We start from the raw sequence: 27212 nt of genomic DNA, 5'->3' as shown, positions 1-27212 counted from the left end.
GAGTTCCCGATGACGTGGAATTCTATCACCCCCCTCCTCTCCTCCAGGCGTGCCGCCTCATCACGGGCTGAGTGGGCCGACAGCAGGCTGGTCTGGGGGGGTAGGGGATGACGTCAGCCTTACTCATCATCATCAAGTCCTATTACAGTATTCATTTTGATTTATCAGTGTCCCATCAGCAGCAGCAGTAGCTTTAACATCATCAAGTCCTATTACAGTACTCATTTTGATTTAGCAGTGTTCCATCAGCAGCAGCAGTAGCTTTAACATCATCATCAACCTCTATAATACTGTCTCTAAAACATTGACTTACAGGGGGGGCAATCATAATCAGATATCCATGCACTAACTGATTTTTAACTGAGATGGAATAGAGTGTAACAGGCTGACCACACCGCTCGCGTCGCGTGCAAAATACATTTAGAAATCTATGTTATTCAATTATTGCACCCACACTGCTCGCGAGCGTCTGCATTGCCAAGGGCTAAAATATAAGTCCTTTCAATTTCTGACGCAGATCGCGCTGCAAGTCCTGCCTCTCCCATCTCCTCATTGGTTTATAGAAGCAGGTACCCACGTGCCATCTCCTCATTGGTTATGCCCACGTGGGTGACTGAAAGGCGAACGATGTCAGTGGCGATAATGCACCTAATTTATGAAAGTTGCCATTCGCAATATAAAGTCAAGAGAAGAAAAAGCCTGGAAGGAAGAGAGATGACTAGAAACGATTCGGTTGACCGTTTCATGTGTGGATTAATTGGCGGAGTAGAGGACCTTGTGCATTTCAGGTAAAATAACAACTCAATGTTTATATCCCAGGACGAATTAGCTAGCAACAGCAAGCTAGCTAAATAGGACAAATTAGCTAGCAAGTGCAAGCTAACTAGCTAAATTGCCATACATGTTTAATGCTTTTCGACCTGTCCCCAAATTAATATAATTGGTTCAGAGTTTGTTTTGATATTTTAACTTGCGTGTCATGATCGCGTTTGGTGTGGGGGGACAAAATAAATGTATGCACGATTGCGCACACGCGCAGCCGGTTTGGGTTCCGTGTTAAGCTCTGGAATTATTGATGACTTTATGTCGGACTGACTGAGCGTTTGATGTTACCTCTGGTCCCAGCATGGAGGTCGGGTCAGTAATGGTTGCCATGACTTCGTTGATGAGTTCCATGGGGATGTCGCCGACGATCCTGAGCTTCTTAGTCTCGTCATGGGGGATGGGCTCCGATGGCTTCCTCTTCTGCCCACCTACACAGGTAGATCATATGTCAAGTTGTCCCTATTTTACCAGGTAAGTTGACTGAGAACACATTCTCATTTACAGCAACAACCTGGGGAATCGTCTCAGGGGAGAGGAGGAGGGATGAGGGATTTAACATTATTAAATGGTTAAGATTATAATTTTTGGTGGGTAAGCTGATCCTAGATCTGTGTCTAGAGCCTGTTGTGTTTACCTAGGCTGGGTTCCAGAGCAGAGGCTGTCTTCCTGGCAGGACTGACACTGCCACAGCTGGATGGGTCCACTGATACTGGGCTGGTGCTGTAGTACAGAGGCCTGGCCACCGGTGGCGCACTGATCACTGTCATTATACACAGGTGAGATCATCAGATCAATTTAACAGTGGAGAGAAGCACTCATATCAATCACATCACATCTTTCAAAGCGTGAGCATCACAAGTTATGGGCTAAACAAGGAAGTGAGTTACAAAAATAATATGATCGCTGTGCAGGGTTGTCAGGTCTAGCTAGAATTTCCAGCCCAAAGACCACTCAAAACCCACCCAAAAGGCCTGAAAACTAGCCCTTTTTTTTTTTTTTACAAGAATAGAGAAGTTGCCATATTTATACAATAAACCCTTTTTCCATGACATTATCAAGGCAATTAAGAAGGAATATCGTAGTAATTTGTAACAACGTTAGAAGCAAAATTAGATTTTCCTCAAAATAATAATTATTGCGAACTACGACATGACGTACTGAAGGAATTTGAATATTTTGGAAGATAAAATGTAATTCGCTCTTATTAAATTTGCCTTATCCTTTTTCTTCAATGATGTTGATTTAACTTGTTTGACTGCTATGATTAAGCAATAAGACACAAGGGGGTGTGGTATACGGCCAATATACAGTACCACGGCTAAGGGCTGTTCTTAAGCATGACGTAACACGGAGTGCCTGGATACGGTAATTTGCCGTGGTATATTGGCCATATACAACAAACCCCCGGGGTGTATTTTTGCCATCATAAACTGGTTACCAACGTAATTAGTACAGTAAAAAAAAAGTGTTTTGTCTTACCCATGGTATATGGTCTGATATACCACGGCTTTCAACCAATCAGCATTCAGGGCTTGAACCAGGTTTATAATTGTAAATATATCCCCTTTGCACATAACTATGCAGGAGAGTTTGAGTGTTGTTGTGGTGTTATTATGTGCTAGATGTTAAAACTACAAACAGTTAAATGGCCCATTTTCAAGATTGACTTGTCATTTCAATAGGCATAGGCTAGTGACTAAAATCTGGGTTTATAATTGTAATTCAATTTTGCCATGGTTAGCTGAGATAGATGCAGGTAGCCTAAAGCCCCTGATAGGCCAACATCTCATTTCAGGATAATCTACAGTAGCCTAGACAAGATGTAAACTGACAGGTAGCCTATAGGCCCTGATAGACCTACATCTCATTTCAGGATAATCTACAGTAGCCTAGACAAGATGTAAACTGACAGGTAGCCTATAGGCCCTGATAGACCTACATCTCATTTCAGGATAATCTACAGTAGCCTAGACAAGATGTAAACTGACAGGTAGCCTATAGCCCCTGATAGACCTACATCTCATTTCAGGATAATCTACAGTAGCCTAGACAAGATGTAAACTGACAGGTAGCCTATAGGCCCTGATAGACCTACATCTCATTTCAGGATAATCTACAGTAGCCTAGACAAGATGTAGGCAAGATGTAAACTGACAGGTAGCCTATAGCCCCTGATAGACCTACATCTCATTTCAGGATAATCTACAGTAGCCTAGACAAGATGTAAACTGACAGGTAGCCTATAGCCCCTGATAGACCTACATCTCATTTCAGGATAATCTACAGTAGCCTAGACAAGATGTAAACTGACAGGTAGCCTATAGGCCCTGATAGGCCTACATCTCATTTCAGGATAATCTACAGTAGCCTAGACAAGATGTAAACTGACAGGTAGCCTATAGCCCCTGATAGGCCAACATCTCATTTCAGGATAATCTACAGTAGCCTAGACAAGATGTAAACTGACAGGTAGCCTATAGGCCCTGATAGGCCAACATCTCATTTCAGGATAATCTACAGTAGCCTAGACAAGATGTAAACTGACAGGTAGCCTATAGGCCCTGATAGGCCAACATCTCATTTCAGGATAATCTACAGTAGCCTAGACAAGATGTAAACTGACAGGTAGCCTATAGGCCCTGATAGGCCAACATCTCATTTCAGGATAATCTACAGTAGCCTAGACAAGATGTAAACTGACAGGTAGCCTATAGGCCCTGATAGACCTACATCTCATTTCAGGATAATCTACAGTAGCCTAGACAAGATGTAGGCAAGATGTAAACTGAACGATTTAGCAGCTTGCTTAGTTCAAATTAACAGACTCATTTATTCAACATGAATAGCTTGGTGATTTTGAGGTAAGAAATGCTTGTGTTTTCCAATAACCTGCTGGAATAGACTACTGAGGATGAGATCGTAATTTCAATCACTGAATTGATCACCCCTCTGGCCCTCCCCAGCAGAAACAGCCTGCCTCACTGTCAGCAGCAGGTCACAGTGAAAGATATATTTTTTAAGAGAAATGACATGGCGGCCGCAGTGCTACTTAGAAATAGCCCAAAAACACGCAAACAATACATTTTCACCCACGACATCATTTTTAAAGTAGCCCAATTTGTCGGTAAAACCACAAATATGGCAACACTGTTGCTGTGATAGAAATGTATGGATTCTCACCATTTTTAAAAGTCCAATCCAATACAGCTGTAGCAGGCTTGCACCCTTTCCTGACCCAATTTCAACCACACCCCTTTCAAGTCCCACTTTGAGGCTAAATGTTCCCACGCCAGGAGCCTGGGGACGATGTTAAGGGGTATTAGGCCAATTTACATGGTCTGTAACCTGATTTGATGTGAGAGTATGAGGGCCATGTTGTATGTACATGGAAACAGGAAACAGCCCAGGAAACAGCAAACTTCCCAGGGTCCAGGGCCAATTCCTTCTTGACATCTTGGTCCAAGGAGATTAGTATTTGTTCAGTTGGTGACCCCCAAAAAAACAAACACATTTTGGCAAATCTAAAAACAGGCATGCCAAACTAAAGACTCAAAACCAAACGAAAGGCCTCATGGCCACCAAACAAACCAGCAGCCTCACAGCTCTGCCAGCTGGGACAGACTGACGATCACCCTAAATGCCTGCACCTGATGTGCTTATGAAGGCTTCCTAGCAGAGCCCCTGCCTTGACCCGGTTGGTGCTGCCACCTGGTGACGAGGTGTGGAAATGTATCCTGGTAGTGCAGGGGTCTTCAACCTTTTGTTGCACAGGGACCCCCTCCCATGCAAACAGACGACCCAGGGACACCCATCATACGTTAGCAAAACAATTAATTCACATGTATTGTCTTATCATCAGGTGAATGATAATGGCAAGGATAAGTAATGAACATTTTAAAATGAATAGATTTGGTATAGTTTTCTATTTTTTTTACCTCCCCACATTATAATTGGAAGAGGAAGTGTAAAATCTAGCATAACCTATTAGCTAGACATCCAAACACATTTTCGCCAAAGAGAAGCAGTTTAGATGGCTGAACAAAGGTTAGCCATGTGTTGGCAAACATGTATGTCCAAGTCAAGAAAACTTACCAGCAGACAGCGGAACTTGTCGCAATGGAAGCCTAGTGACCAGTAGCCTACTGACCGGTAGCCTACTGACCGGTGTTTCTCCATTCGGTGTCTGTGTTCTTTTGCCCATCTTACTCTTTTCTTTTTATTGGCCAGTCTGAGATATGGCTTTTATTTGCAACTCTGCCTAGAAGGCCAGCATCCCGGAGTCGCCTCTTCACTGTTGACGTTGAGACTGGTATCCATTAAAAATCAGCCGTTTTTCCAGCTACAATAGTCATTTACGACATTAACAATGTCTACACTGTACTTCTGATCAATTTGATGTTATTTTAATGGACAAAAAATGTGATTTCCTTTCAAAAACAAGGACATTTCTAAGTAACCTCAAACTTTTCAACGGTAGTGTATGTAATTCAAAATGTGTTTATTCTGTTGTTGCTAGCGATATTCATAAAAAACATTTAAAAATATATATACAGTACCAGTCAAAAGTTTATACACATGTACTCATTCAAGGGTTTTTCTTTATTTGTAATATTTTCTCAATTGTAGAATAATAGAGAAGTCATCTAAACTATGAAATAAGACATATGGAATCATGTAGTAACCAAAAAAGTGTTAAACAAATCAAAATTTATTTTGGATTCTTCAAAGAAGCCACCCTTTGCCTTGATGACAGCTTTGCACACTCTTGGCATTCTCTCAACCAGCTCCATGAGGTAGTCACATTGAATGCATTTCAATTAACAGGTGTGCCTTGTTAAAAGTTCATTTGTGGAATTTCTTTCCTTCTTAAAGCGTTTGAGCCAATCAGTTGTGTTGTGACAAGGTAGGGGTGGCATACAGAAGATAGCCCTATTTGGAAAAATACTAAGTCCATATTATGGCAAGAACATCTCAAATAAGCAAAGAAAAACAACAGTCCATCATTACTTTATGACATGAAGTCCAGTCAATGCAGAACATTTCAAGAACTGTGAAAGTTTCTTCAAGTGCAGTCGCAAAAACCATCAAGCGCTATGATGAAACTGGCTCTCATGAGGACCGCCACAGGAGAGGAAGACCCAGAGTTACCTCTGCTGCAGAGGATAAACTCATTAGGGATTAACTGCATCTCAGATTGCAACCCAAATAAATGCTTCACAGAGTTCAAGTAACAGACACATCTGTGACGACCCTCCCACTCTGTGTGCCGAATTCTTTCTCTTGTTTTCCTTAATAGGAAGTCGGTGGGCGGAGCCGGGAGGGTCGTCAAGAGAAATGGGACACAACTGGGCTCGGGTGTGTCCCAGAATAAATGCACCTCTTCCCCATTCATTGGGGAGACTGTCTCCATGCAGACACTGATAGATTTTGGATTGTGGCATTTTTTTGTGGCTGTTTTTGTTTATTTGCGTTGGCACCTTTCAACACCTCTCATTATCACATTAATGCACGCAACCACTCACTTACACTATTGATTACTGACTACACACACCATTGGTAATTGTATTGAGTTTACTTTAGTTAATAAATATATTTTGTTATTCCTTATCTCCACGTCGTCTCCCTTTTTGTTAAGGGCTTCGAGCCGGTTCGTGACACATCTCAACATTAACTGTTCAGAGGAGACTGCATGAATCAGGCCTTCATGGTCGAATTACTGCAAAGAAACCACTACTAAATGACACCAATAAGAAGAAGAGACTTGCTTGGGCCAAGAAAAATTAGCAATGGACATTAGACTGGTGAAAATCTGTCCTTTGGTCTGATGAGTCAAAATGTGAGATTTTTGGTTCCAACCGCCGTGTCTTTGTGAGATGCAGAGTAGGTGAACAGATGATCTCCGCATGTGTGGTTCCCACCGTGAAGCACGGAGGTGGTGTGTGGGTGCTGCAGCGATACGCCATCCCATCTTTTTTGCGCTTAGTGGGACTATCATTTGTTTTTCCACAGGACAATGACCCAACACACCTCCAGGCTGTGTAAGGGCTATTTGAGCAAGAAGGATAGTGATGGAGTGCTGCATCAGATGACCTGGCCTCCACAATCACCCGACCTTGACCCAATTGAGATGGTTTGTGATGATTTAGAGTGAAGAACAATTAGCCAACAAGTGCTCAGCATTTGTGGGAACTCCTTCAAGACTGTTGGAAAAGCATTTGAGGTGAAGCTGGTTGAGAGAATGCCAAGAGTGTGCAAAGCTGTCATCAAGGCAAAGGGTGGCTACTTTGAAGAATATAAAATATATTTTTATTTGTTGTCACATCCTGACCATAGAAAGCCTGTATTTTCTATGGTAGAGAAGGTCAGGGCGTGACTAGGGGTGTTTAGTCTAGTTTATTATTTCTATGTAGGGTTCTAGGTTTAATTTTCTATGTTGGTGTTTGTGTATGATTCCCAATTAGAGGCAGCTGGTAATCGTTGTCTCTAATTGGGGATCATACTTAAGTTGCATTTTTTCCACCTGTGGGTTATGGGATATTGTTTATGTTTAGTTGCCTGTTCGCACTGCATTGTCGTCACGGTTAGTTTATTCTTTATTTGTATTTGCTTAAGTTTCACTTTCATTAAAATATGTGGAACTCAACATACGCTGTGCCTTGGTCCGACCTTCATTATAACGAACATCGTGACATTTGTTTAACACTTTTTTGGTTACTTTATGATTCCTTATGTGTTATGTCATAGTTTTAATTCATTCACTATTATTCTACAATGTAGAAAATAGTAAAAATAAAGAAAAACCCTTGAATGACTAAGTGTGTCCAAACTTTAAAACTGGTACTGTATATTTTCATGGACCCCCTGCAGAGCCCCCCGGGTTGTAAATACCCCTGTGCTAGTGTGTTGCCTAATTGTGTGCTAACACTAAACTACCCCCCATATCATATCACTGGCTACAGTTCAAGGGTCAGGTGTGTTTACCTGTATGGATGGGGATCTGTCCTCCTGTGGATCCAACCAGGAAGTCTTCGCTCCAGATGGGAGAGCTGTGACTGTACACTTCCTCCTCCAACATGGACAGGAATCTACAGCACACAGACGTCTTCATCATCACACCTACTGTTGACAGAGACTAGGAATCCTCCTCTACCTCGTGTGTGTGTGTGTGTGCACGATGCGCATGTATTCCCTCAGTGTGTCTCTTACTTGGGGAAGTGTGTAAGGATGAGAGTGCGTTTCTCCGGGGGTAACGTATCCTTCTCCTGCCTGGCCTGCTCTAGCAGCTGTTTCCTCATCACAGTGAAGACGGAGCGCAGCAGGGTTCGACCGAAGATCTGGGTCGTCTCGTACCGCGGTAGACTGTCACAGAACTGAGGGACGTTGCAGTAGCACAGCCATCTGGGGGAAAACACACCACAAAAATATGGGCTTGATTATGGGTTATAACGGTGATACAATTTGAATGAAATGTGTGCATCATCTATTGGTAGGAAGAGGATTTCATCGGCTCCAGGAGGACAATGTATCTGTTGGTACCAAGGTTCAAGTTACAGGTGTACTGGGCACTAAACACACCAGAGCTACAGTAATCGATGTTTAAGTGTTTGCGAAATGAAGGTGGGCACTGTGCACCCCCATAAGCATTAAGAACATGAAGCCAGCCCACAGTGTGGTCAGTGCAGTGTGTATAAACATGTCACGACTGTGAACACATCACCAAAGTACGCTTGCCAGCAGTTGCAATTGAATCATCAAAAGGCGCCTGCTACCTGGTGTAGTTTACTTTGTACCCGACAGCATCATCAGCAGGCGCCCGCTGTCGTCTCTGTGAGGGCGTCTCCAGCTGCCAGTAGTTGATCTGGTTGAGGAACATCTTGGCCAGCTCCACAATGGTCTGTCGCTCCTTGGAGGGAAGATGGCTGAACTTGTACTGGACAAAGTTATTCACCCCCTGTTGAAGACACACAGAGATCATGTAAACCACATATAATGTCTTCATCTTGTGGAAGTCTAAATGTGTCACTTTTCCTCAGAGTGTGTGTGTGTGTGTGTGTGTGTGTGTGTGTGTGTGTGTGTGTGTGTGTGTGTGTGTGTGTGTGTGTGTGTGTGTGTGTGTGTGTGTGTGTGTGTGTGTGTGTGTACTTGCCTGTTCGATGCTGGGTTTCTCAAAGGGAGGACTTTCCTGTGCTTCCACCACAGGTTTGCCCATCTGTAGGATGCATTTCCTCAACAGCTGAAGGAGAAAGAAGAAATTGTGAAACCGATGCACTGGAAGTAATGTGTTGTTGACATGTTGAGCTGTGGCCTACCTTGAAGAGGGAGAAGTAGACTTGTTTGGTGTCAGCGTCCTCCTCTTTGTGAACACATGTGTACAGGTACTCCACGTCCAGGACTATACCCAGAAGCCTGCTCATCTCCTCCTCTGAGACGTTCTCCAGGTGGGTTACATGGTCACCTGAGAGGGAGAGAAAGTGAAAGAGAGAGAGACAGAGAGGGAGAGAGAGAGAGGACAGACTTTATTTCGTTTTTCTGACTAATGTACCTCTGAAAACCTACTTTATTACTTGGCTTTTCTAGAACATTACATCTGCCTGTACCATCTACCCCTAGTCTTACCCAGTGTGTGGGAACAACTGCGGCAGGGCTCCAGCAGGTTGACAGTGTTGGGCTGCTGGTCCGTACGGGGCGGTGTGGGAGGGGGGTTCTGGCTCTTCCAGCCGTTACACTTACAGCCCCCCTCAGCCTACAGCACAGGGTCACAAGGGTGATAAAGCCACATAAGCGCACACGCATGCTGTTTCATGTTTATAAACCTGTTTAACTTCTCTGATATCATCATAAGTTGACAAGTGATGGACAGCTTGGTAAACAAGTGGCATACTAGCGCTAACCTTGCTGCTGATATCTACTTTATTGAGGAAAATGTACTTACTATGACTGAGATATGTGGTTGTCTCACCTAGCTATCTTAAAGGGAAAATCTACTCAAAACTATATTTTAGTCGTTTTTGAGTTTTCCCTTTAAGATGAATGCACTACCTGTAAGTCGGTCTGGATAAGAGCCTCTGCTAAAGCTAAATTACTAAAATGGATATGTAAAACGCATAGCTAAGTCCGCGCCTGGTGGGACAGCCCTCTTACTACAAGTGCTACATATCTGTTATTATTTTCAGCTGGAGCTGCGCACAGGAACATGCGCCGATGAACATCAACAAACTCCGCCCCCCAACAGCTGTCACCCTGTCAAAACAAAGACGTCGCTCCTTGCAGATGTTATATAAATGCAATAAATACTTAATAGTTTACAACGCCGCGCCACGCTGACAGACAGCAAAAACACTGTCACTTTTCCAGAGGGGTGAATTACACTCCGCACACTCCCCTAGCTTGGAGTCATTAAGGCTATGCACCACCACGCAAAACCTGAATTTGTCAAAGCGCAAGAGAATGTTTAAATCTACTCTCCCGCCTAGAAAGAAACATTGTAATAGTAAATATGGGAGCGCCATACTGAACATGTTGCCGTTTTTGGTCCTGATATTATTTTCCAAAAGGACAATTTTGCATAAATAGAGAATGAGGGATATGAAAATATATATATATAGTGCGGCAATGGCTTCCTTTACTGCGCTTGCATTATAGCAGCACTGCAAACCAACAAGCATTTGAAACACAATCCACTTGCAAAACATTGAAACATTTATAATAATTGCTAAATCATTTAATAATGGACGACAAACTACCTTGCAAGAGGAATACACTCCGAGCTTCTCCAGTTTCTTAGGGCGCGGGGAGGAGCGGAGCTGCGCCTTCTTCGCCGCGATTCGTGCCGATCCTACCGTGGCGCCCGAACCCTCCGTTCCCCCGGCTCCCGGAGCCGCAGGAGCCGATCCCGCCGCACCGATGGCCGGGGAGCCCTGCTGAACACCTGCGCTCTCGGACATCCTCGATACCGAGACCGAACGCGATCCCCGACCCTGGAGCTAAAACGTTAAAGTGTCCGGTTCTCTATTACACTACCGGAGAATCAGACATGGCGCTCATCCCTACTTTTTTATTTGTCATTGTAGGTCCGTTTTTTCTCCACTAGGGGTGACAAAAATGGGTATTCCAGTAGGCTATGAATCAGGGGAGAGGTCACAAAAAAAATGTTACAATTTGTAGCAAGAATTTCAAGGTCAAATGTAACCGAGCAGTGACAAGTGTAGTGTCAGAAACCGTCATAGGCATAAAAGTAGGCCTAGGCCTGCAGTAGTCTACCGAAATGGGAAGGGCAGACAAAAGCTGCTCCTGGTGTCTGGCTTACAAATACCACAATAACATAACAGGCCTTGTTAACAGGTTTCCTATTATAGGCCCATTATTACATTTTACAACATAGTTTTGTTATTCCGACCTGATAATATTCAGTCATCATAACTCCTTGTCTGTAAGCTGTCGGGGCTGCTTTCTGAGAGCCCGGGTGAGGACAAATCTGATATTTATTTATTTAACCTTTATTTAACTAGGCAAGTCAGTTAAGAACAAATTCTTATTTACAATGATGGCCTACCCTGGCCAAACCCTAACGACGCTGGGCCAAGTGTGTGCCGCCCTATGGGACTTCCAATCACGGCCGGTTGTAATACAGTCTGGTAACACCTAGCACTGAGATGCAGTGCCTTAGACCGCTGCGCCACTCAGGAGCGCAAAGACCATCAGGACCTAAGTTCCTGTGACCTCATTAGGCAGGGCTGAGGGATCAAATGGTGATTTCAAGACAACTGGGAACTCAGGGGGGGGGGGGGGGGGGCAAGGTCAAATCATGATGTTGGAGCTCTAGAAAGATGCCTGAGTGTCTTTCCTAGTTGGATGACTGTTCAGAAGATATTTCTCAGTCAGAGCTCATTTTCTCCCCCAGAGTTCCCAGTTGTCTTGAGCACACTGAAGTCTGAGATTTCCCAGTTCCCTGTTGTTTTAAACACAGCAAATGGTCAGAGAAACATTACATGACTTCACTGGAAACCTCAGGCAGAGGTGTAGGGGTTCTTTACCCTACACAGAGAAGTAGGGGTTCTTTACCCTACACAGAGAAGTAGGGGTTCTTTACCCTACACAGAGAGGTAGGGGTTCTTTACCCTACACAGAGAAGTAGGGGTTCTTTACCCTACACAGAGAGGTAGGGGTTCTTTACCCTACACAGAGAGGTAGGGGTTCTTTACCCTACACAGAGAGGTAGGGGTTCTTTACCCTACACAGAGAGGTAGGGGTTCTTTACCCTACACAGAGAAGTAGGGGTTCTTTACCCTACACAGAGAAGTAGGGGTTCTTTACCCTACACAGAGAGGTAGGGGTTCTTTACCCTACACAGAGAGGTAGGGGTTCATTACCCTACACAGAGAGGTAGGGGTACTTTACCCTACAGAGTGGTAGGGGGTTCTTTACCCTACACAGAGAGGTAGGGGTTCTTTACCCTACACAGAGAGGTAGGGGTTCTTTACCCTACACAGAGAGGTAGGGGTTCTTTACCCTACACAGAGAGGTAGGGGTTCTTTACCCTACACAGAGAGGTAGGGGTACTTTACCCTACACAGAGAGGTAGGGGTTCTTTACCCTACACAGAGAGGTAGGGGTTCTTTACCCTACACAGAGAGGTAGGGGTTCTTTACCCTACACAGAGAGGTAGGGGTTCTTTACCCTACACAGAGAGGTAGGGGTTCTTTACCCTACACAGAGAGGTAGGGGTTCTTTACCCTACACAGAGGTGTAGGGGTTCTTTACCCTACACAGAGAGGTAGGGGTTCTTTACCCTACACAGAGAGGTAGGGGTTCTTTACCCTACACAGAGAAGTAGGGGTTCTTTACCCTACACAGAGAGGTAGGGGTACTTTACCCTGCACAGAGGGGTAGGGGTTCTTTACCCTACACAGAGAGGTAGGGGTTCTTTACCCTACACAGAGAAGTAGGGGTTCTTTACCCTACACAGAGAAGTAGGGGTTCTTTACCCTACACAGAGAGGTAGGGGTTCTTTACCCTACACAGAGAGGTAGGGGTTCTTTACCCTACACAGAGAAGTAGGGGTTCTTTACCCTACACAGAGTGGTAGGGGGTTCTTTACCCTACACAGAGAAGTAGGGGTTCTTTACCCTACACAGAGAAGTAGGGGTTCTTTACCCTACACAGAGAGGTAGGGGTTCTTTACCCTACACAGAGGGGTAGGGGTTCTTTACCCTACACAGAGAAGTAGGGGTTCTTTACCCTACACAGAGAGGTAGGGGTTCTTTACCCTACACAGAGAGGTAGGGGTTCTTTACCCTACACAGAGAAGTAGGGGTTCTTTACCCTACACAGAGAAGTAGGGGGTTCTTTACCCTACACAGAGAGGTAGGGGTTCTTTACCCTACACAGAGAAGTAGGGGTTCTTTACCCTACACAGAGGGGTAGGGGTTCTTTACCCTACACAGAGAGGTAGGGGTTCTTTACCCTACACAGAGAAGTAGGGGTTCTTTACCCTACACAGAGAAGTAGGGGTTCTTTACCCTACACAGAGGGGTAGGGGTTCTTTACCCTACACAGAGAGGTAGGGGTTCTTTACCCTACACAGAGAGGTAGGGGTTCTTTACCCTACACAGAGTACAGGAAGAGTAACTGGAACACCTGAAAACAATCTTAAAACAAAAGATTCTACTCCACACACAATACAACCTTCATCCAATATAAATTCTACATTTTATTTCTTTATTTATTTGGTCATTATTTAACAGTACTGTAAAATGCTAGCATTTGTTATTTTTTTACCATCTGCAATTAACTGTCCACAGCAACAACAAACAATGTACATCCCTATGAGTTAATCCATTTATTCATCATCATGATCCACCAGCTAGTACCAACAGTAAAACGGAACAGTCTTTCTTTTTATTCTACTACTACTGTTGTTACATTGTTCCTACAACGTTGTTACATTCTTACTGAGACTTATAAGACAGGCGGACGGTTAGTTTTGTCAATCCGATCTGTTCCCGCGACCGGGATTCTACACCCAGACAGTGTATGGTGTGTGAGTTCAGTTCTAGTGGGACAAGGAGTATTGGACAGGGATTCTTAGCTTTAGATAGCTAACAAAATGATTAATGAAATGCGAGAGAGAATATTAAAAAATAGAAAACCAAAACAATCCAGTTTTTCTTGAAAAAAACATAAGACAGACCACTAAAGAAATGCAAGTACATTTTGTTAACACTACACACATTTATAAAGACCACCATCGATTAGAATAGATTTGTGTGTGAAAAAACAAAACTCCAAACCCATACAAAGTGTTTTTTTGCTAACTGTACAGTATTTTGTTATTTAATGATTATCTAGACAACTCACTAGCAAGCATTAGTCCTGTCAATTACCCTATTTACAGCATATTATTTATAAATATATTTATATCACACTGGCTGTAATTATGACAAGATATATTCATGAGCGTCATTAGTGCAAGGCATGAGGAAGACAGACCTGGAGAGAGGGGTGGGGGGGTGTTTTTAACTGTGTGTGTAACAGGTCCAGAGTTTAAAAATAACACAAAAAAGTGTATGTTTTAGCTTGTGGTTAGGTGTGTGTGTTATATTACGGTAATTAGATCTAGCAGAGTTGCGAGAGAAATAAACCTGTGTGTATACACGGTGTGTGTGTGTCATGTGTGTTTGTTGTCTTTGAGGATATTTGTATCACCAGACAGCCCAGTCCCCCTGTGTACACACTGACAAACAGTGTCTAAAGCACTTCCTATAGAACAAGGGAGGAAGTGACCGATCTCAGTGTCCATGACAAAGAGATTGATGTCCCAAATGGCACCCTATTCCCTATGTAGTGCACTACTTTTGACCAGGGCTCTGGTGTCAGCAGATTCCTAATGACACCTACAGAGGTCACCTCACCATGCTCCCCTGTCTCTCCAGGTGGAAAACAGCTGCCTTCCAACCAGCACCTTGTTTATACCTGGACAGGCAATAGGCCTCAACCATGACCTAATCTCATCCATTACATGTTGAGACATAACGGACAGCTGACATCATAGCCCATATAGATCAGGATCATCCCCTCCCTCGGACAGACACCATCAGGACAGGATGGGGAGGGGTCTGGAGGCTTGGAATTGGGGGGTGGGGTTACTAGTGAACAAGCCTCAGAGGCCCCGATGCCATACTGTGGTGGTAACTGAAGAAGTCACAGAGCAATTACTGTGAACCATTGCACGATGCCACTAGAACAGCTACGCCCAATCCCAAACCCACCCCTAGCCCCTTCAATAATTGTGTAGATCTGAAAGGACTGAATAGGTCTATTAGGAGCATTACGGTGATAATGCTCCTAATACACCCTCTGATAGGCTAGGTGGAATGTTCCCCCCATTGTTTACAACCTCAAATCCTCTCAAACCTACATGAAGTACATAAGGGTTTAGGGCAGGGGTGTTAAACATATGGCCCGTGGCCAGGAGGGGGTCCAATCCAGCCTGCAGGTGGTTTGAGTGAAAATAAAAACAAAATATATATATTTTTGAAACTATATAGAAATGATAATGGACCTACATGCATACAGTTTCTTGACTGTCCAGCTGGATAATAACCACTAGACAATGAGAGAGCATCAAAAATTCCAAAAACGATGGCGGCAAGGAAATAAAACCAATTTTCAGTGCGTCCGTTTTGGACCTTGTTGAAGACTAAATGCGGCCACCGGGGAAAAATGAGTTAGACACCCCTGGTTCAGGAGTTAGTTATTAAGGTTTGATTTGGGACTGAACACTAGAAGCAGGCAAGGCCCTGGGATGGGGCCAAGAGAGAAGGGAACAACTCTACACTAGTGCTACTAAAAGGTTTAGTTGAGAAAGCATATGAATATGTTACACAAGAGAAAGAGGAGGCCAGACAAACAGAGGGACCAACAGAGAAAGAAACAAGACAGTTTTTTCTTTAGCTTCCTTATGATTTAGCCCTGACAAACCTTTGGAGCCTCTCCTTCCCTCTCATCTCTCCCTCTGTTTTTTTCTGTCAGCGGTTTTGGAGACACTCCTCTTTTCACTCTAAGATGTTTTGTGTGCCGCTGAATAAAGTTAAAATATATATATTTTTTCATCATCATGATAGGCCTTGTAGTGATACATGCATCCATAATTCCGATGAATAACTGTGAAAAACAAAACAAAAATCTAACAAAAACAAAAAAGGACATGAAGAGAGATTGCGTATTAGAAACAGTCCATCTTTCCCAGGAGAGGAGACCAAATCACAGGAGCCCCGCCCTTTAGTCCTGCTGCTAGCCAATAGTCTGGAGGAATGGGGTAGGGAAGGCAGCACTAATTTAAGGGGGAAAAAAGAGGAAGGTGGGAGGAGTCTCAATTAGTAAGAGCAGAATCAGTGGGGGAGGGGTGGGGCGTAGTTGAGAGAACAATAGACGAGGGTGTTGCTTTGCATTAGTTACTGCAGAGAGGAGGAAGGGTTCAGATATCAACTTTTTTCATTGCTGAGGATCAGAGTTTTTTTGTGGGGGGGGGGGCATCGCATTAGTTTACTGCAGCGGAAGTCGGGCATCGGTCATATTAGTCACTGCAGTAGGTGGGCATGGCATTAGTTACTGCAGCAGGGGGCCTTGGTTGGCTGGGCGGCTTCAGTTAGGTCGACACCCCTGTTCCGCCCGCTGTTAGCTCCAGCGGCTGCAGGCTCGCTCTTGGGCAATCTTTTCGCTAGAGCACGGAGGAAAAACAAAACAAAAACTTCAAAGTGCCAGCTACTGATGAAGATTACTAGATCAAAACATCCTGCTAGTTCACATTTTCTTGTTACTTGTCTAAGTATGTATTAGAACATTTGCTTGTGCAGGGCACTATTCAATTATAGATCAGTAAAGTGATGCGGATCAAGGAGTGAGAGGTACCTACCAATAGCCATGAATATCTCGTTCACATTCATAGATGTCTTGGCCGACGTCTCCATGAAGAGCAAGCTGTTGTCGTCTGCATAAGACCGGGCATCCTGGGAAAACAACCATGTCAGAGACAGTCACTGTCTGTCAAACTCAGACACACACAGGTGTGTTCTAAAGTGACACGAGACAGGTAAGGCTGTTTGGAGGGCTCACCTGGAAGTCGACGGCTCTCTTGCTGGCGAGGTCAGCCTTGTTGCCTGACAGAGCGATGACAATGTTGGGGCTGGCTTGTCTCTGCAGCTCCTTCACCCAGTTCTTGGCCCGCGCAAATGACTCCTGGAGACAAGAAACATGGTACGCACAACTTCCAAAGTTATTTGAATAATCCAGCGTGAAGGGATCACAAGTGTGACCACCTATGCAAACATGTGAGATCAATTATCATTTTGACGATGGAAGGAAGGTGGCATTGGTTACATAATCTATCGAGGTCCTGATCATGAGTGGGGCGTGTATTGATGACATCATGACACCACTTGCCTCGTTTGTGATGTCGTAGACCACGATGGCGGCCTGCGCCCCTCTGTAGTACATGGGCGCCAGGCTGTGGTAGCGCTCCTGTCCCGCCGTATCCCAGATCTCAAACTTCACCGTCGTGTCGTCTAGACACACCGTCTGTGTCAGGAAGGCCGCTGGGGAGGAGAGCAGAGAGACATGTCAAATACATAGTTGTATTTGTTTTTTACCTGAACTGTAAGAAACAGGCTTAAGTGCATCATTGAGTGCAGTCGTAAGTCACCTCCTATGGTGCTCTCCTGGAACTCGTGGAACTGGCCCTTGACAAAGCGGAGCACCAGGCTGGACTTGCCCACCGCCGACTCCCCCAGCAGCACTAACTTGAACTGGCAGATCTTGTTCCCAGCGTTAGACCCGTTGGGTCTCGTAGCTCCTCCCCTGTTGGCCATGGCCTGGTCAGATCCCCCGGTCAGTGTCTGTCCTGCACGTCTGACTGCACTTTTAGGGCTTCAGCTGGAGGAGTCGATAGAGGAAAAACAATGATTCACGTGACTCTGATGATATTTTTAACTAGGGCTATGTCAGATGTGTTAGAGATAAGGGTGTTTTGAAGTAGAGATAAAGATGTTTTCATAAAGTCGTTTTGACGCGTAGTTTAACCCTGGCCTAGATCTACATCCTCTATGATTGAGTCAGGGGTGGACATGCTTCTCGAAAGAGAAAAGGAAGAAACCTTGATATCGGAGTCCAGACTTGCCTCACAAAGAGATTAAATTAGTAATGAACTACATAATTGACTGGACATTCTTTCCCCTCCTTCCTCAAGGAAGTAAACAATGGATATATTCTCCTGTCTCCACTGAAGACAAGAGAGAGAAAAACATGTAGAAAAATAAACATGGTTGGGGCAGCAAGTAGCCTAGTGGTTAAGAGCGTTGGGCCAGTAACGGTAAGGTCAGCGAGGTGGAAAGATCTGCTGTTCTCCCCTTGAGCAAAGCTGTTAACCCCCAACAACAACTGCTCCTTGTGAGCCGATGATGTGGACATTGATTAAAGCAGCACCTCTCTGATTCAGAGGGGTTGGGTTAAATGCGGATAACACATTTCGGTTGAATACATTCAGTTGTGCAACTGACTAGGTATCCCCGCCCTTTCCTTGCCACACAGCCAGTCAAACCTAGCTAGCTGACCAGTCTGAGTGGTATATCAGAGATGGATCTGAGCTGACAGAGCTTTTTTCCCTGTTCAAATGTAACTGACAGAGGTTGTGTGGCTTACATGTAAATCTTTCAAGTTGGCAGTAGTAAAAAGATAGAATGATATGGCTGTGAACTCCCCATATGTGTTTCCAGTCAAAACCATTCACGCCCTGTGGGTACACAAAGTAACATTCTCAGTCTAGGTGCTGAAATTTAGCCCCTCAAGTGACAAAACATACACATTATTTGGAAAAAAATACTCAGCAAGGTGACATATTTACAATCGCATACAGGCTTAGGGCAAGGCGTTGGAGTGATGATTTAAGAATGCCTTCCAATGTAAATGGGTTTGCCAATGCCTACCTAGCTAATAGCGACAAGCTAAAAGGTAAACATGCGCAATAGGCTGAAAGCAACGGGCTGTACTGGCTGTTGCCTCCAAAGTGGGAACTCAACTAGCACTGTTATTAATCAATGCTAGTATGGATAATTCAAATTAACAAACTAGCTAGTTACTAGTATAGCTAACGTGAGCTATTCTTCGCTTTATTTTCGTAGCCAGCTATAGCTAGAACATTGAGGACGACATTCCCAAATAGAAGCAAACACTTACCCAACTAACGTTAGATATCTTGCTAACTTAGCTAGCTAGATTATTCGCTTGGTTGTTTAGATAGCTACATCAACATCCGAATTAATAATGCTAGTATGCTAGCTAACGTTACATACTAGCTACCTGATTGTTGCCCGTCTTGCTAAGCAGTTAGCTAGCTAAAGTTAACTGGCTGGCAAACTAGCAAAACATGTCAGTATGCGATGATGGAGCTGGCTGGCTAGCTTTTTCAAGAAGATAGCTAGCTAGCAAGCAGAAGGGTATGACGAGCCCATATCCGCCACGATCAACAAAACGATGATAAACAACCAATATATATATTATTATGAACACTGTTTAAGTCGGAACTTTGAACTGACAACCCCGTTGTTACCTAACGTTAGAGCCCTTCCCAATTCGGGGCCGAGGCCTATTTTTTGCGTTTCTCATCAGACATGTAATGTTAGCATAGCAAGTTAGCTAGCCAGCTGACAACTAACGAGCTGAAATCCACAACTTGTAACACCATTTCGCTTACTATACCTGAGACCTAGGCGTTGTTTATGAACACAGAATACCCCCCAAAGAGTCTATACACTAATTAAATGGCGCAGTGCGGATACGCATTGTTAAACCTACAATTAATTTCAACAACCCAGATCACGTCTCCTCCTTTTTCTTTCTTCTTGCAACTTCCCATTTAGAACCAAAACACAAACATCCCTTCCGCCCCTTCTACACGTCACACAGCACGTCTACTCTTGCAGAGGATGTAACCAAAGATAGTTATAACTAACCCAAGATACTTTATCTGTGTCGTTTACAGTGGGAGCAAACGAAGCAAGAGCTAGCGAGATCCTATTGGCGCGTTGTAGCATGTATGTGAATATTTCCGCTAGGGAACGCCTCCTCTGTGAAGTGCGCGTGTGCAGAAACTCAATTCGACCTTGCACTCCTTCTGAACAACATACACTCTAAAAATGAGGGGTTCAACAAGGGTTCTTCTAAGATCCTCAAAGTTCTTCGAAGAACCTTAGGGTTCTTGGCACTGAAAATGGCCCCCAAAAGGTTATTCCAAGAACCCCATAGGAAGGGGGGTTCATGAGGAACCTCCTTAGTTGGTGGGGGTTCTTAAAGGAACCTAACTGCCCAACTGAAACATTGGTATTTGAATTTGAAAGGACAGCAGGTGCAGGCACTTAACTGAAAAATGTAAAGTTCTCCTCAATGTAAGGTAAGGTTTGTCCCTTATATGATCTACATTTATATTGTTTTGTGATGATACCATCTATCTTTTCATATTTGCGAAAATCTGTCTCAAACAGAAAATAGACACAATTCAATGCATATCAATCAACAAAAAGGTAAGAATATGTAGGCTATGAGAACATGTTGAAGGCTAGGTGTATTGGGTGCAGATGACTGAACTGCTCACTTTTGTGTCTGTAGGTGTACAGACAAGGAGGCATACAAAGGCATTTCAATTGGTATGTTATGCAGATCACATTTACCATCCTCCTTCCTAACCTCGTCAATGAAAATCCCATAGGCCTCTACATTATGGACAAGGTATGTGTATGAAAACCATTATCAAAACAGTGAATACTGCTGTCACCCTCCCTACACCTCTGATGAATATAACAGGAAACCTGTTCGACTACCATGCACTGCAAAATCATTCTGGCTATGGATACGGAGAACATCAACACATAACATCAAAAATGTACCCGAAAAGGTTCTTCGAGGATCCATTAAAAGGGGTTCTTTGAAGAACCCTTTTAAAGGGTTCCCTCAAAGAACTTATAGGGGTTCCCCCACAGTTTCAATTTGAAGAACCCTTAAAGGATACTCCAAGAACCTTTTCTTTTTAGAGTAGACTTTTTAAAACTTTGGCAAAATGTCAACTCTATAAAATTTTATGCACTATGTTCGTAACAAATTTAGGGAACAAAAATGAAGATCAGATGTTTAATCGATGAGAAAATGAGCAGAAGGTCGACCCAGTTTCCATTAGTTCCATCCTCTCCCACTATCCACGACTGGACTTCCTAAATGTGCAGCACGTTGGCCCAGTTTTACCTAGTTCCAGCCTCTCCCACTATCCGTCTGGAACCGGCTATGGTCCCTCGTGTGTCTGGAACCGCCTATGGTCCCTCGTGTGTCTGGAACCGGCTATGGTCCCTCGTGTGTCTGGAACCGGCTATGGTCCCTCGTGTGTCTGGAACCGGCTATGGTCCCTCGTGTGTCTGGAACCGGCTATGGTCCCTCGTGTGTCTGGAACCGGCTATGGTCCCTCGTGTGTCTGGAACCGGCTATGGTCCCTCGTGTGTCTGGAACCGGCTATGGTCCCTCGTGTGTCTGGAACGGGCTATGGTCCTTCGTGTGTCTGGAACCGGCTATGGTCCCTCGTGTGTCTGGAACCGGCTATGGTCCTTCGTGTGTCTGGAACCGGCTATGGTCCCTCGTGTGTCTGGAACCGGCTATGGTCCCTCGTGTGTCTGGAACCGGCTATGGTCCCTCGTGTGTCTGGAACCGGCTATGGTCCCTCGTGTGTCTGGGACCGGCTATGGTCCCTCGTGTGTCTGGAACCGGCTATGGTCCCTCGTGTATCTGGAACCGGCTATGGTCCCTCGTGTGTCTGGAACCGGCTATGGTCCCTCGTGTGTCTGGAACCGGCTATGGTCCCTCGTGTGTCTGGAACCGGCTATGGTCCCTCGTGTGTCTGGGACCGGCTATGGTCCCTCGTGTGTCTGGAACCGGCTATGGTCCCTCGTGTATCTGGAACCGGCTATGGTCCCTCGTGTGTCTGGAACCGGCTATGGTCCCTCGTGTGTCTGGAACCGGCTATGGTCCCTCGTGTGTCTGGAACTGGCTATGGTCCTTCGTGTGTCTGGAACCGGCTATGGTCCCTCGTGTGTCTGGAACCGGCTATGGTCCCTCGTGTGTCTGGAACCGGCTATGGTCCCTCGTGTGTCTGGAACCGGCTATGGTCCCTCGTGTGTCTGGAACCGGCTATGGTCCCTTGTGTGTCTGGGACCGGTTATGTTCCCTTTTGTGTCAGGGACTGGCCATGCGGTCCCTCGTGTGTCTGGGACTGGCTATTGTTCCTTATGTGTCTGGGACCAGCTATGATCCCTCATGTGTCTGGGACTTGCCATGTGGTTGCTCGTGTGTCTGGGACTGGCCATGTGGTTCCTCGTGTGTCTGGGACTGGCTATGATCCCTCGTGTGTCTGGGACCAGTTATGATCCCTCGTGTGTCTGGGACTGGCCATGCAGTCCCTCGTTAGTCTGGGACTGGCCATGTGGTTCCTCATGTGTCTGGGACCGGCTATGGTCCCTCGTGTGTCTGGGACTGGCTATGATCCCTCGTGTGTCTGGGACCGGCTATGGTCCCTCGTGTGTCTGGGACTGGTTATGGTCCCTCGTGTGTCTGGGACCGGCTATGGTCCCTCGTGTGTCTGGGACTGGCTATGATCCTTTGTGTGTCTGGGACTGGCTATGGTCCCTCGGTTGTCTGGGATCAGCAAGCTTTTCCTCCTATATTAAACCTAACTGTAGAACTGACTAAATTAGTAAGTAAAACATTTCAGGGACCGGTCAGAAACACTGATCTCGGTCAAGGAGTAAGATGCTGCTGTTATTTGAAACAGAAGAGGGAGCTCAAGGCTTTTAAATGATACCATACATACAGTCCATTGGTGGAGGTCTAGATTTGTGTGAAGTGTGCTTACTATGGTGTCTCACAGCTGGTCATGATGTCTGGGCTGCCTTGTATGAGTTTTAACAGTTATAAAAGGATGCCGGACATACACACACAAGATAAATAAGCTATCAACAGCACTGTGAACAGCATAGTAATTTTCTTCTCATATAAGGTTACCTTTCCATTTCTATAATGTGTTATTCATCCAAAAAGGTGACAAAAATATTTTGTTTAGGAAGAGTGATTCTGTCAATATCCCCTGTTTTTTTTCCGACCTTCTGTATATCGGTCAATCAATCTGCAAACCAATGGGTTGACAAAGTAATCAATCGACCAAAACCAATAAAGTAATCAATTTTTATTGTTTTTATAAAGAGGTAAACCAGTCACAGCCAAAGTCTTATTAAACCTGAGGATAGAATGGCAGCAGTGAGTTAGCCCACAGACTCTCTTTAGGAAGCCTCTCCTGGTATAGTAACATCAGCTACTCTACTTTGACAGTGGGGCTATTCTTAGTACAGTACACTTAGCCCAGTCCAGTACAGCACCGTTATGGGTCATACTCGCTATTCAATGAAGCCAATAGGCAGTACGTCTGTCTGGTCCCTTAGGGCCCAAGTCAAGTAGGTTGTACCGGATGCCTGGACAAACAACAAGATGATGATTCATTTGCCCTCTCCCACTTATAAAGTACCAGTCAAGAAGTTTGGACACAGCTACTCATTCAAGGGTTTTTCTTTATTTTTACTATTTTCTACATTGTAGAATAATAGTGAAGACATCAAAACTATGAAATAACACATATGGAATCATGCATTAACCAAAAAAGTTTTAAACAAATGAAAATATTTTTATATTTAAGATTCTTCAAAGTAGCCACCCTTTGCCTTGATGACAGCTTTACACACTCTAATCACATTACATACTTTCGGTGACCCATGAGTGGACCATGATACTGTGAAATCCAACATCGCTCTCACATGTTTAAATTATTAAACCAAGACGTGAAGGCAGTTGGCCTCGCGCACGCACGCACACACACACACAAAAGACCTAACCTTACCATTCTCCGGTCATTTGACTGCTACAGAGAGTGCATCCAAAGATGATTCTGACAGCTATCATTGATCCTCTATCTGAATAAGACTGACAGCTATCATTGATCCTCTATCTGAATAAGACTGACAGCTATCATTGATCCTCTATCTGAATAATACTGATAGCTATCATTGATCCTCTATCTGAATAAGACTGACAGCTATCATTGATCCTCTATCTGAATAAGACTGACAGCTATCATTGATCCTCTATCTGAATAAGACTGACAGCTATCATTGATCCTCTATCTGAATAAGACTGACAGCTATCATTGATCCTCTATCTGAATAAGACTGACAGCTATCATTGATCCTCTATCTGAATATGACCTCTGCTATGATCTCCGCATAGTCATCAAACGAGCATAGGGACAATATAGGAATAAGGTGGAATCATATTACACAAGCTCTGACGCCTGCCGCATGTGGCAGGGGCTACAATCCATTACGGATTACAAAGGAAGACCCAACCGTGATCAGCCCAACGATGCATCTCTACCAGACGAACTCATTGCATTTTATGCACGATTTGACATCAACATCGAGCTGGGTGTGAGGGCCGTCACCGACCCAGAGGACTGGGGGATCTTGCTCTCCGAGGCCAACGTGAGAAGGGTCTTTAATCAGGTCAACACCCGCAAGGCCACAGGCCCCAAAGGTATTTCAGGGTGCATTTTCAGAGCATGCGCAGATCCGCCGGCAGGCATATTCACGGTCATTTTCAACCTCTCCTTGTCCCAGTCGATAATCGCCACGTTTTAAGATGACCACAATCATCCCTGTTCCTAAGAACTCTAACTCCAATTTGCATACCACCCCAACAGATCCATTCATGATGCAATCTCAATTGCTCTCCACACTGCCCTCAGTCACCTAGATAAGAGGAATACCTACAGCATGTGAGAATGTTGTTCATTGACTACCTCCTTCTGCAACTGGATCCTAGACTTGAGTTTATTTTTACAGGGACATTGCACATTAATCAACGTTTCAGTAAAAGTGCCGGTATTAGCCAACCGGCTAGTTTTCAACCGCAGTCCCTGGGCAGGTTTTTAAAAACAATTACAATACAGACAATCAATGAGCAGTGAGCACACGCAGAGCAACATAGGACAAGCAAGACATAGCAACATAGCACAAAAAGCAACAAGACAAAACCCATAAAAGCAACAAAGTGTTTCCACACCTCACAAGCTACAGATAACAGACAACATGGAAAGCAGCAATACACAGCTAGGTATTATGTTCACAAATCTGATTGACCTTTAGCCATGTCTTCATGTTTTTTGTGAAGGTGTGATAGGTGGTGCAGTTATGTGTGTCTGATGGCAATGTATTCCAGACATGGGAAGCTCTCACAGAGAAAGCAGATTGACTAAAGGTGCTTTTCCTTAAGGGAAATATACAGTCACTTCTCATGGCAGACCTTGTGGATCTGCTGCCATATGTTTGGGTTTTCTGTTAAACAAAAGTACTGAGTGGAGGGGGAGCCAGGCCATTTAGGATCTTGAATACAAGACATGCGTCAGTGTATTGCACAAGATTTTCCCAACTCAGGAGCTCATGCTTTCTGAGGATGTAATAGTGATGATGGCTATTGGGCTTCCTATCAAGCACTTTGAGAGCCTGTTTGTAGACAGACTGAATGGGTTTTAATGTTGTACAGCAAGCAAGCTTCCTGATGGGTCGACCCCAGGTGGTGAGGGTAGGCAACATCACCTCCACCACGCTGACCCTTAACACGGGGGCCCCACAGGGGTGTGTGCTTAGTCCCCTCCTGTACTCCCTGTTCACCCACGACTGTGTGGCCACGCACGACTCCAACACCATTACAAAGTTCGCTGAAGACACAATGGTGGTAGGCTTGATCAACAATGACGACGAGTCAGCCTATAGGGAGGAGGTCCGTGACCTGGCAGTGTGGTGCCGGAGCAATAACCTCTCATTCAACATCAGCAAGACCAAGGAGCTGATCGTGGACTACAGGAAACGGGGGGGCAACCATCCACATCGACTGGGCGGCAGCGGAGAAGGTAGACAGCTTCAAGTTCCTCGGTGTCCAAATCATTAAAGACTTAAAATGGTCCAAACACACACTCCGAGTTATGAAGAAGGAGCGACAGTACAACTAACTATTTAAATATTTCCTGTACATAGTATGCTAACTTACTTACTTAATTGTCTATTTCATATTCTTATTTCTTGTGTGTTTTTGTTGTTGTTGAGTAATACATTATTATTGATTATTGCATTGTTAGGTTTTAAGTTTGCAAGAAAGGTATTTCACTGTACTTGTGCATGTGACATTAAAACTTATGAATAAGTTTTGAAACGTTTTAAAACGTATGAATAAGACTGACAGCTATCATTGATCCTCCTCTATCTGAATAAGACTGACAGCTATCAATGATCCTCTATCTGAGTAAGACTGACAGCTATCATGGATCCTCTATCTGAATAAGACTGACAGCTATCATGGATCCTCTATCTGAATAAGACTGACAGCTATCAATGATCCTCTATCTGAATAAGACTGACAGCTATCATTGATCCTCTATCTGAATAAGACTGACAGCTATCATTGATCATCCTTTATCTGAATAAGACTGACAGCTATCATGGATCCTCTATCTGAATAAGACTGACAGCTATCATGGATCCTCTATCTGAATAAGACTGACAGCTATCATTGATCCTCTATCTGAATGAGACTGACAGCTATCATTGATCATCCTTTATCTGAATAAGACTGACAGCTATCATTGATCCTCTATCTCATATACATGTGAGATAGAGGATATACACTTTAGACTGATCACTTCTTTAACAGTACTACTTTGTTTACTGTAGACTCCTCTCTTCTTTAACAGTACTACGTTGTTTACTGTTTACTTCTCTCTTCTTTAACAGTACTACGTTGTTTACTGTAGACTCCTCTCTTCTTTAACAGTACTACGTTGTTTACTGTTTACTCCTCTCTTCTTTAACAGTACTACGTTGTTTACTGTAGACTCCTCTCTTCTTTAACAGTACTACGTTGTTTACTGTAGACTCCTCTCTTCTTTAACAGTACTACGTTGTTTACTGTTTACTCCTCTCTTCTTTAACAGTACTACGTTGTTTACTGTAGACTGATCTCTTCTTTAACAGTACTACGTTGTTTACTGTAAACTCCTCTCTTCTTTAACAGTACTATGTTGTTTACTGTTTACTCCTCTCTTCTTTAACAGTACTACTTTGTTTACTGTTTACTCCTCTCTTCTTTAACAGTACTACGTTGTTTACTGTAGACTCCTCTCTTCTTTAACGGTACTACGTTGTTTACTGTAAACTCCTCTCTTCTTTAACAGTACTACGTTGTTTACTGTTTACTCCTCT

The 27212-nt window shown here is 44.2% G+C and overlaps 2 protein-coding genes across 8 annotated transcripts in view; both read right to left on the bottom strand.

The window, feature by feature from the left end:
- LOC139555140 (histone acetyltransferase KAT2B) overlaps nucleotides 1-10896 on the bottom strand; it is an 18192-nt gene extending 7296 nt beyond the window's left edge. For all 4 annotated transcript variants that reach the window (XM_071368680.1, XM_071368682.1, XM_071368681.1 and 1 more), the window contains exons 1-10: nucleotides 10569-10896; nucleotides 9442-9568; nucleotides 9135-9280; nucleotides 8972-9058; nucleotides 8595-8776; nucleotides 8032-8223; nucleotides 7807-7910; nucleotides 1460-1585; nucleotides 1114-1253; nucleotides 1-92 (exon numbers count right to left, since the gene is read on the bottom strand). The exon at nucleotides 1-92 is cut by the window's left edge and continues 117 nt beyond it. In XM_071368680.1, the coding sequence (XP_071224781.1) occupies nucleotides 1-92; nucleotides 1114-1253; nucleotides 1460-1585; nucleotides 7807-7910; nucleotides 8032-8223; nucleotides 8595-8776; nucleotides 8972-9058; nucleotides 9135-9280; nucleotides 9442-9568; nucleotides 10569-10769 (1397 nt within the window). In that variant the 5' untranslated portion in view covers nucleotides 10770-10896. The remainder of the gene's footprint in view (nucleotides 93-1113; nucleotides 1254-1459; nucleotides 1586-7806; nucleotides 7911-8031; nucleotides 8224-8594; nucleotides 8777-8971; nucleotides 9059-9134; nucleotides 9281-9441; nucleotides 9569-10568) is intronic.
- A 2618-nt stretch (nucleotides 10897-13514) lies between these two features.
- LOC139555139 (ras-related protein Rab-5A) lies at nucleotides 13515-19848 on the bottom strand. 4 transcript variants are annotated; one of them, XM_071368679.1, is made up of 6 exons: nucleotides 19830-19848; nucleotides 17525-17754; nucleotides 17266-17417; nucleotides 16939-17061; nucleotides 16739-16832; nucleotides 13515-16543 (listed from the first exon to the last, which is right to left on the bottom strand). In XM_071368679.1, exons 2-6 carry the CDS (start codon nucleotides 17688-17690, stop codon nucleotides 16428-16430), a joined length of 651 nt encoding a protein of 216 aa, XP_071224780.1. In that variant the 5' UTR covers nucleotides 17691-17754; nucleotides 19830-19848; the 3' UTR covers nucleotides 13515-16427. The 4 variants fall into 4 exon arrangements, with proteins under 4 accessions (XP_071224780.1, XP_071224777.1, XP_071224778.1 ...); XM_071368676.1 differs by lacking the exon at nucleotides 19830-19848 and adding an exon at nucleotides 19672-19823; XM_071368677.1 differs by lacking the exon at nucleotides 19830-19848 and adding an exon at nucleotides 19576-19810.
- Nucleotides 19849-27212: the final 7364 nt, after the last annotated feature.

This window comes from Salvelinus alpinus, chromosome 26, assembly GCF_045679555.1.
Source record: "Salvelinus alpinus chromosome 26, SLU_Salpinus.1, whole genome shotgun sequence".
Classification (NCBI taxonomy): Eukaryota; Metazoa; Chordata; class Actinopteri; order Salmoniformes; family Salmonidae; genus Salvelinus; species Salvelinus alpinus.
This window is presented reverse-complemented; position numbering and strand designations above follow the sequence as displayed.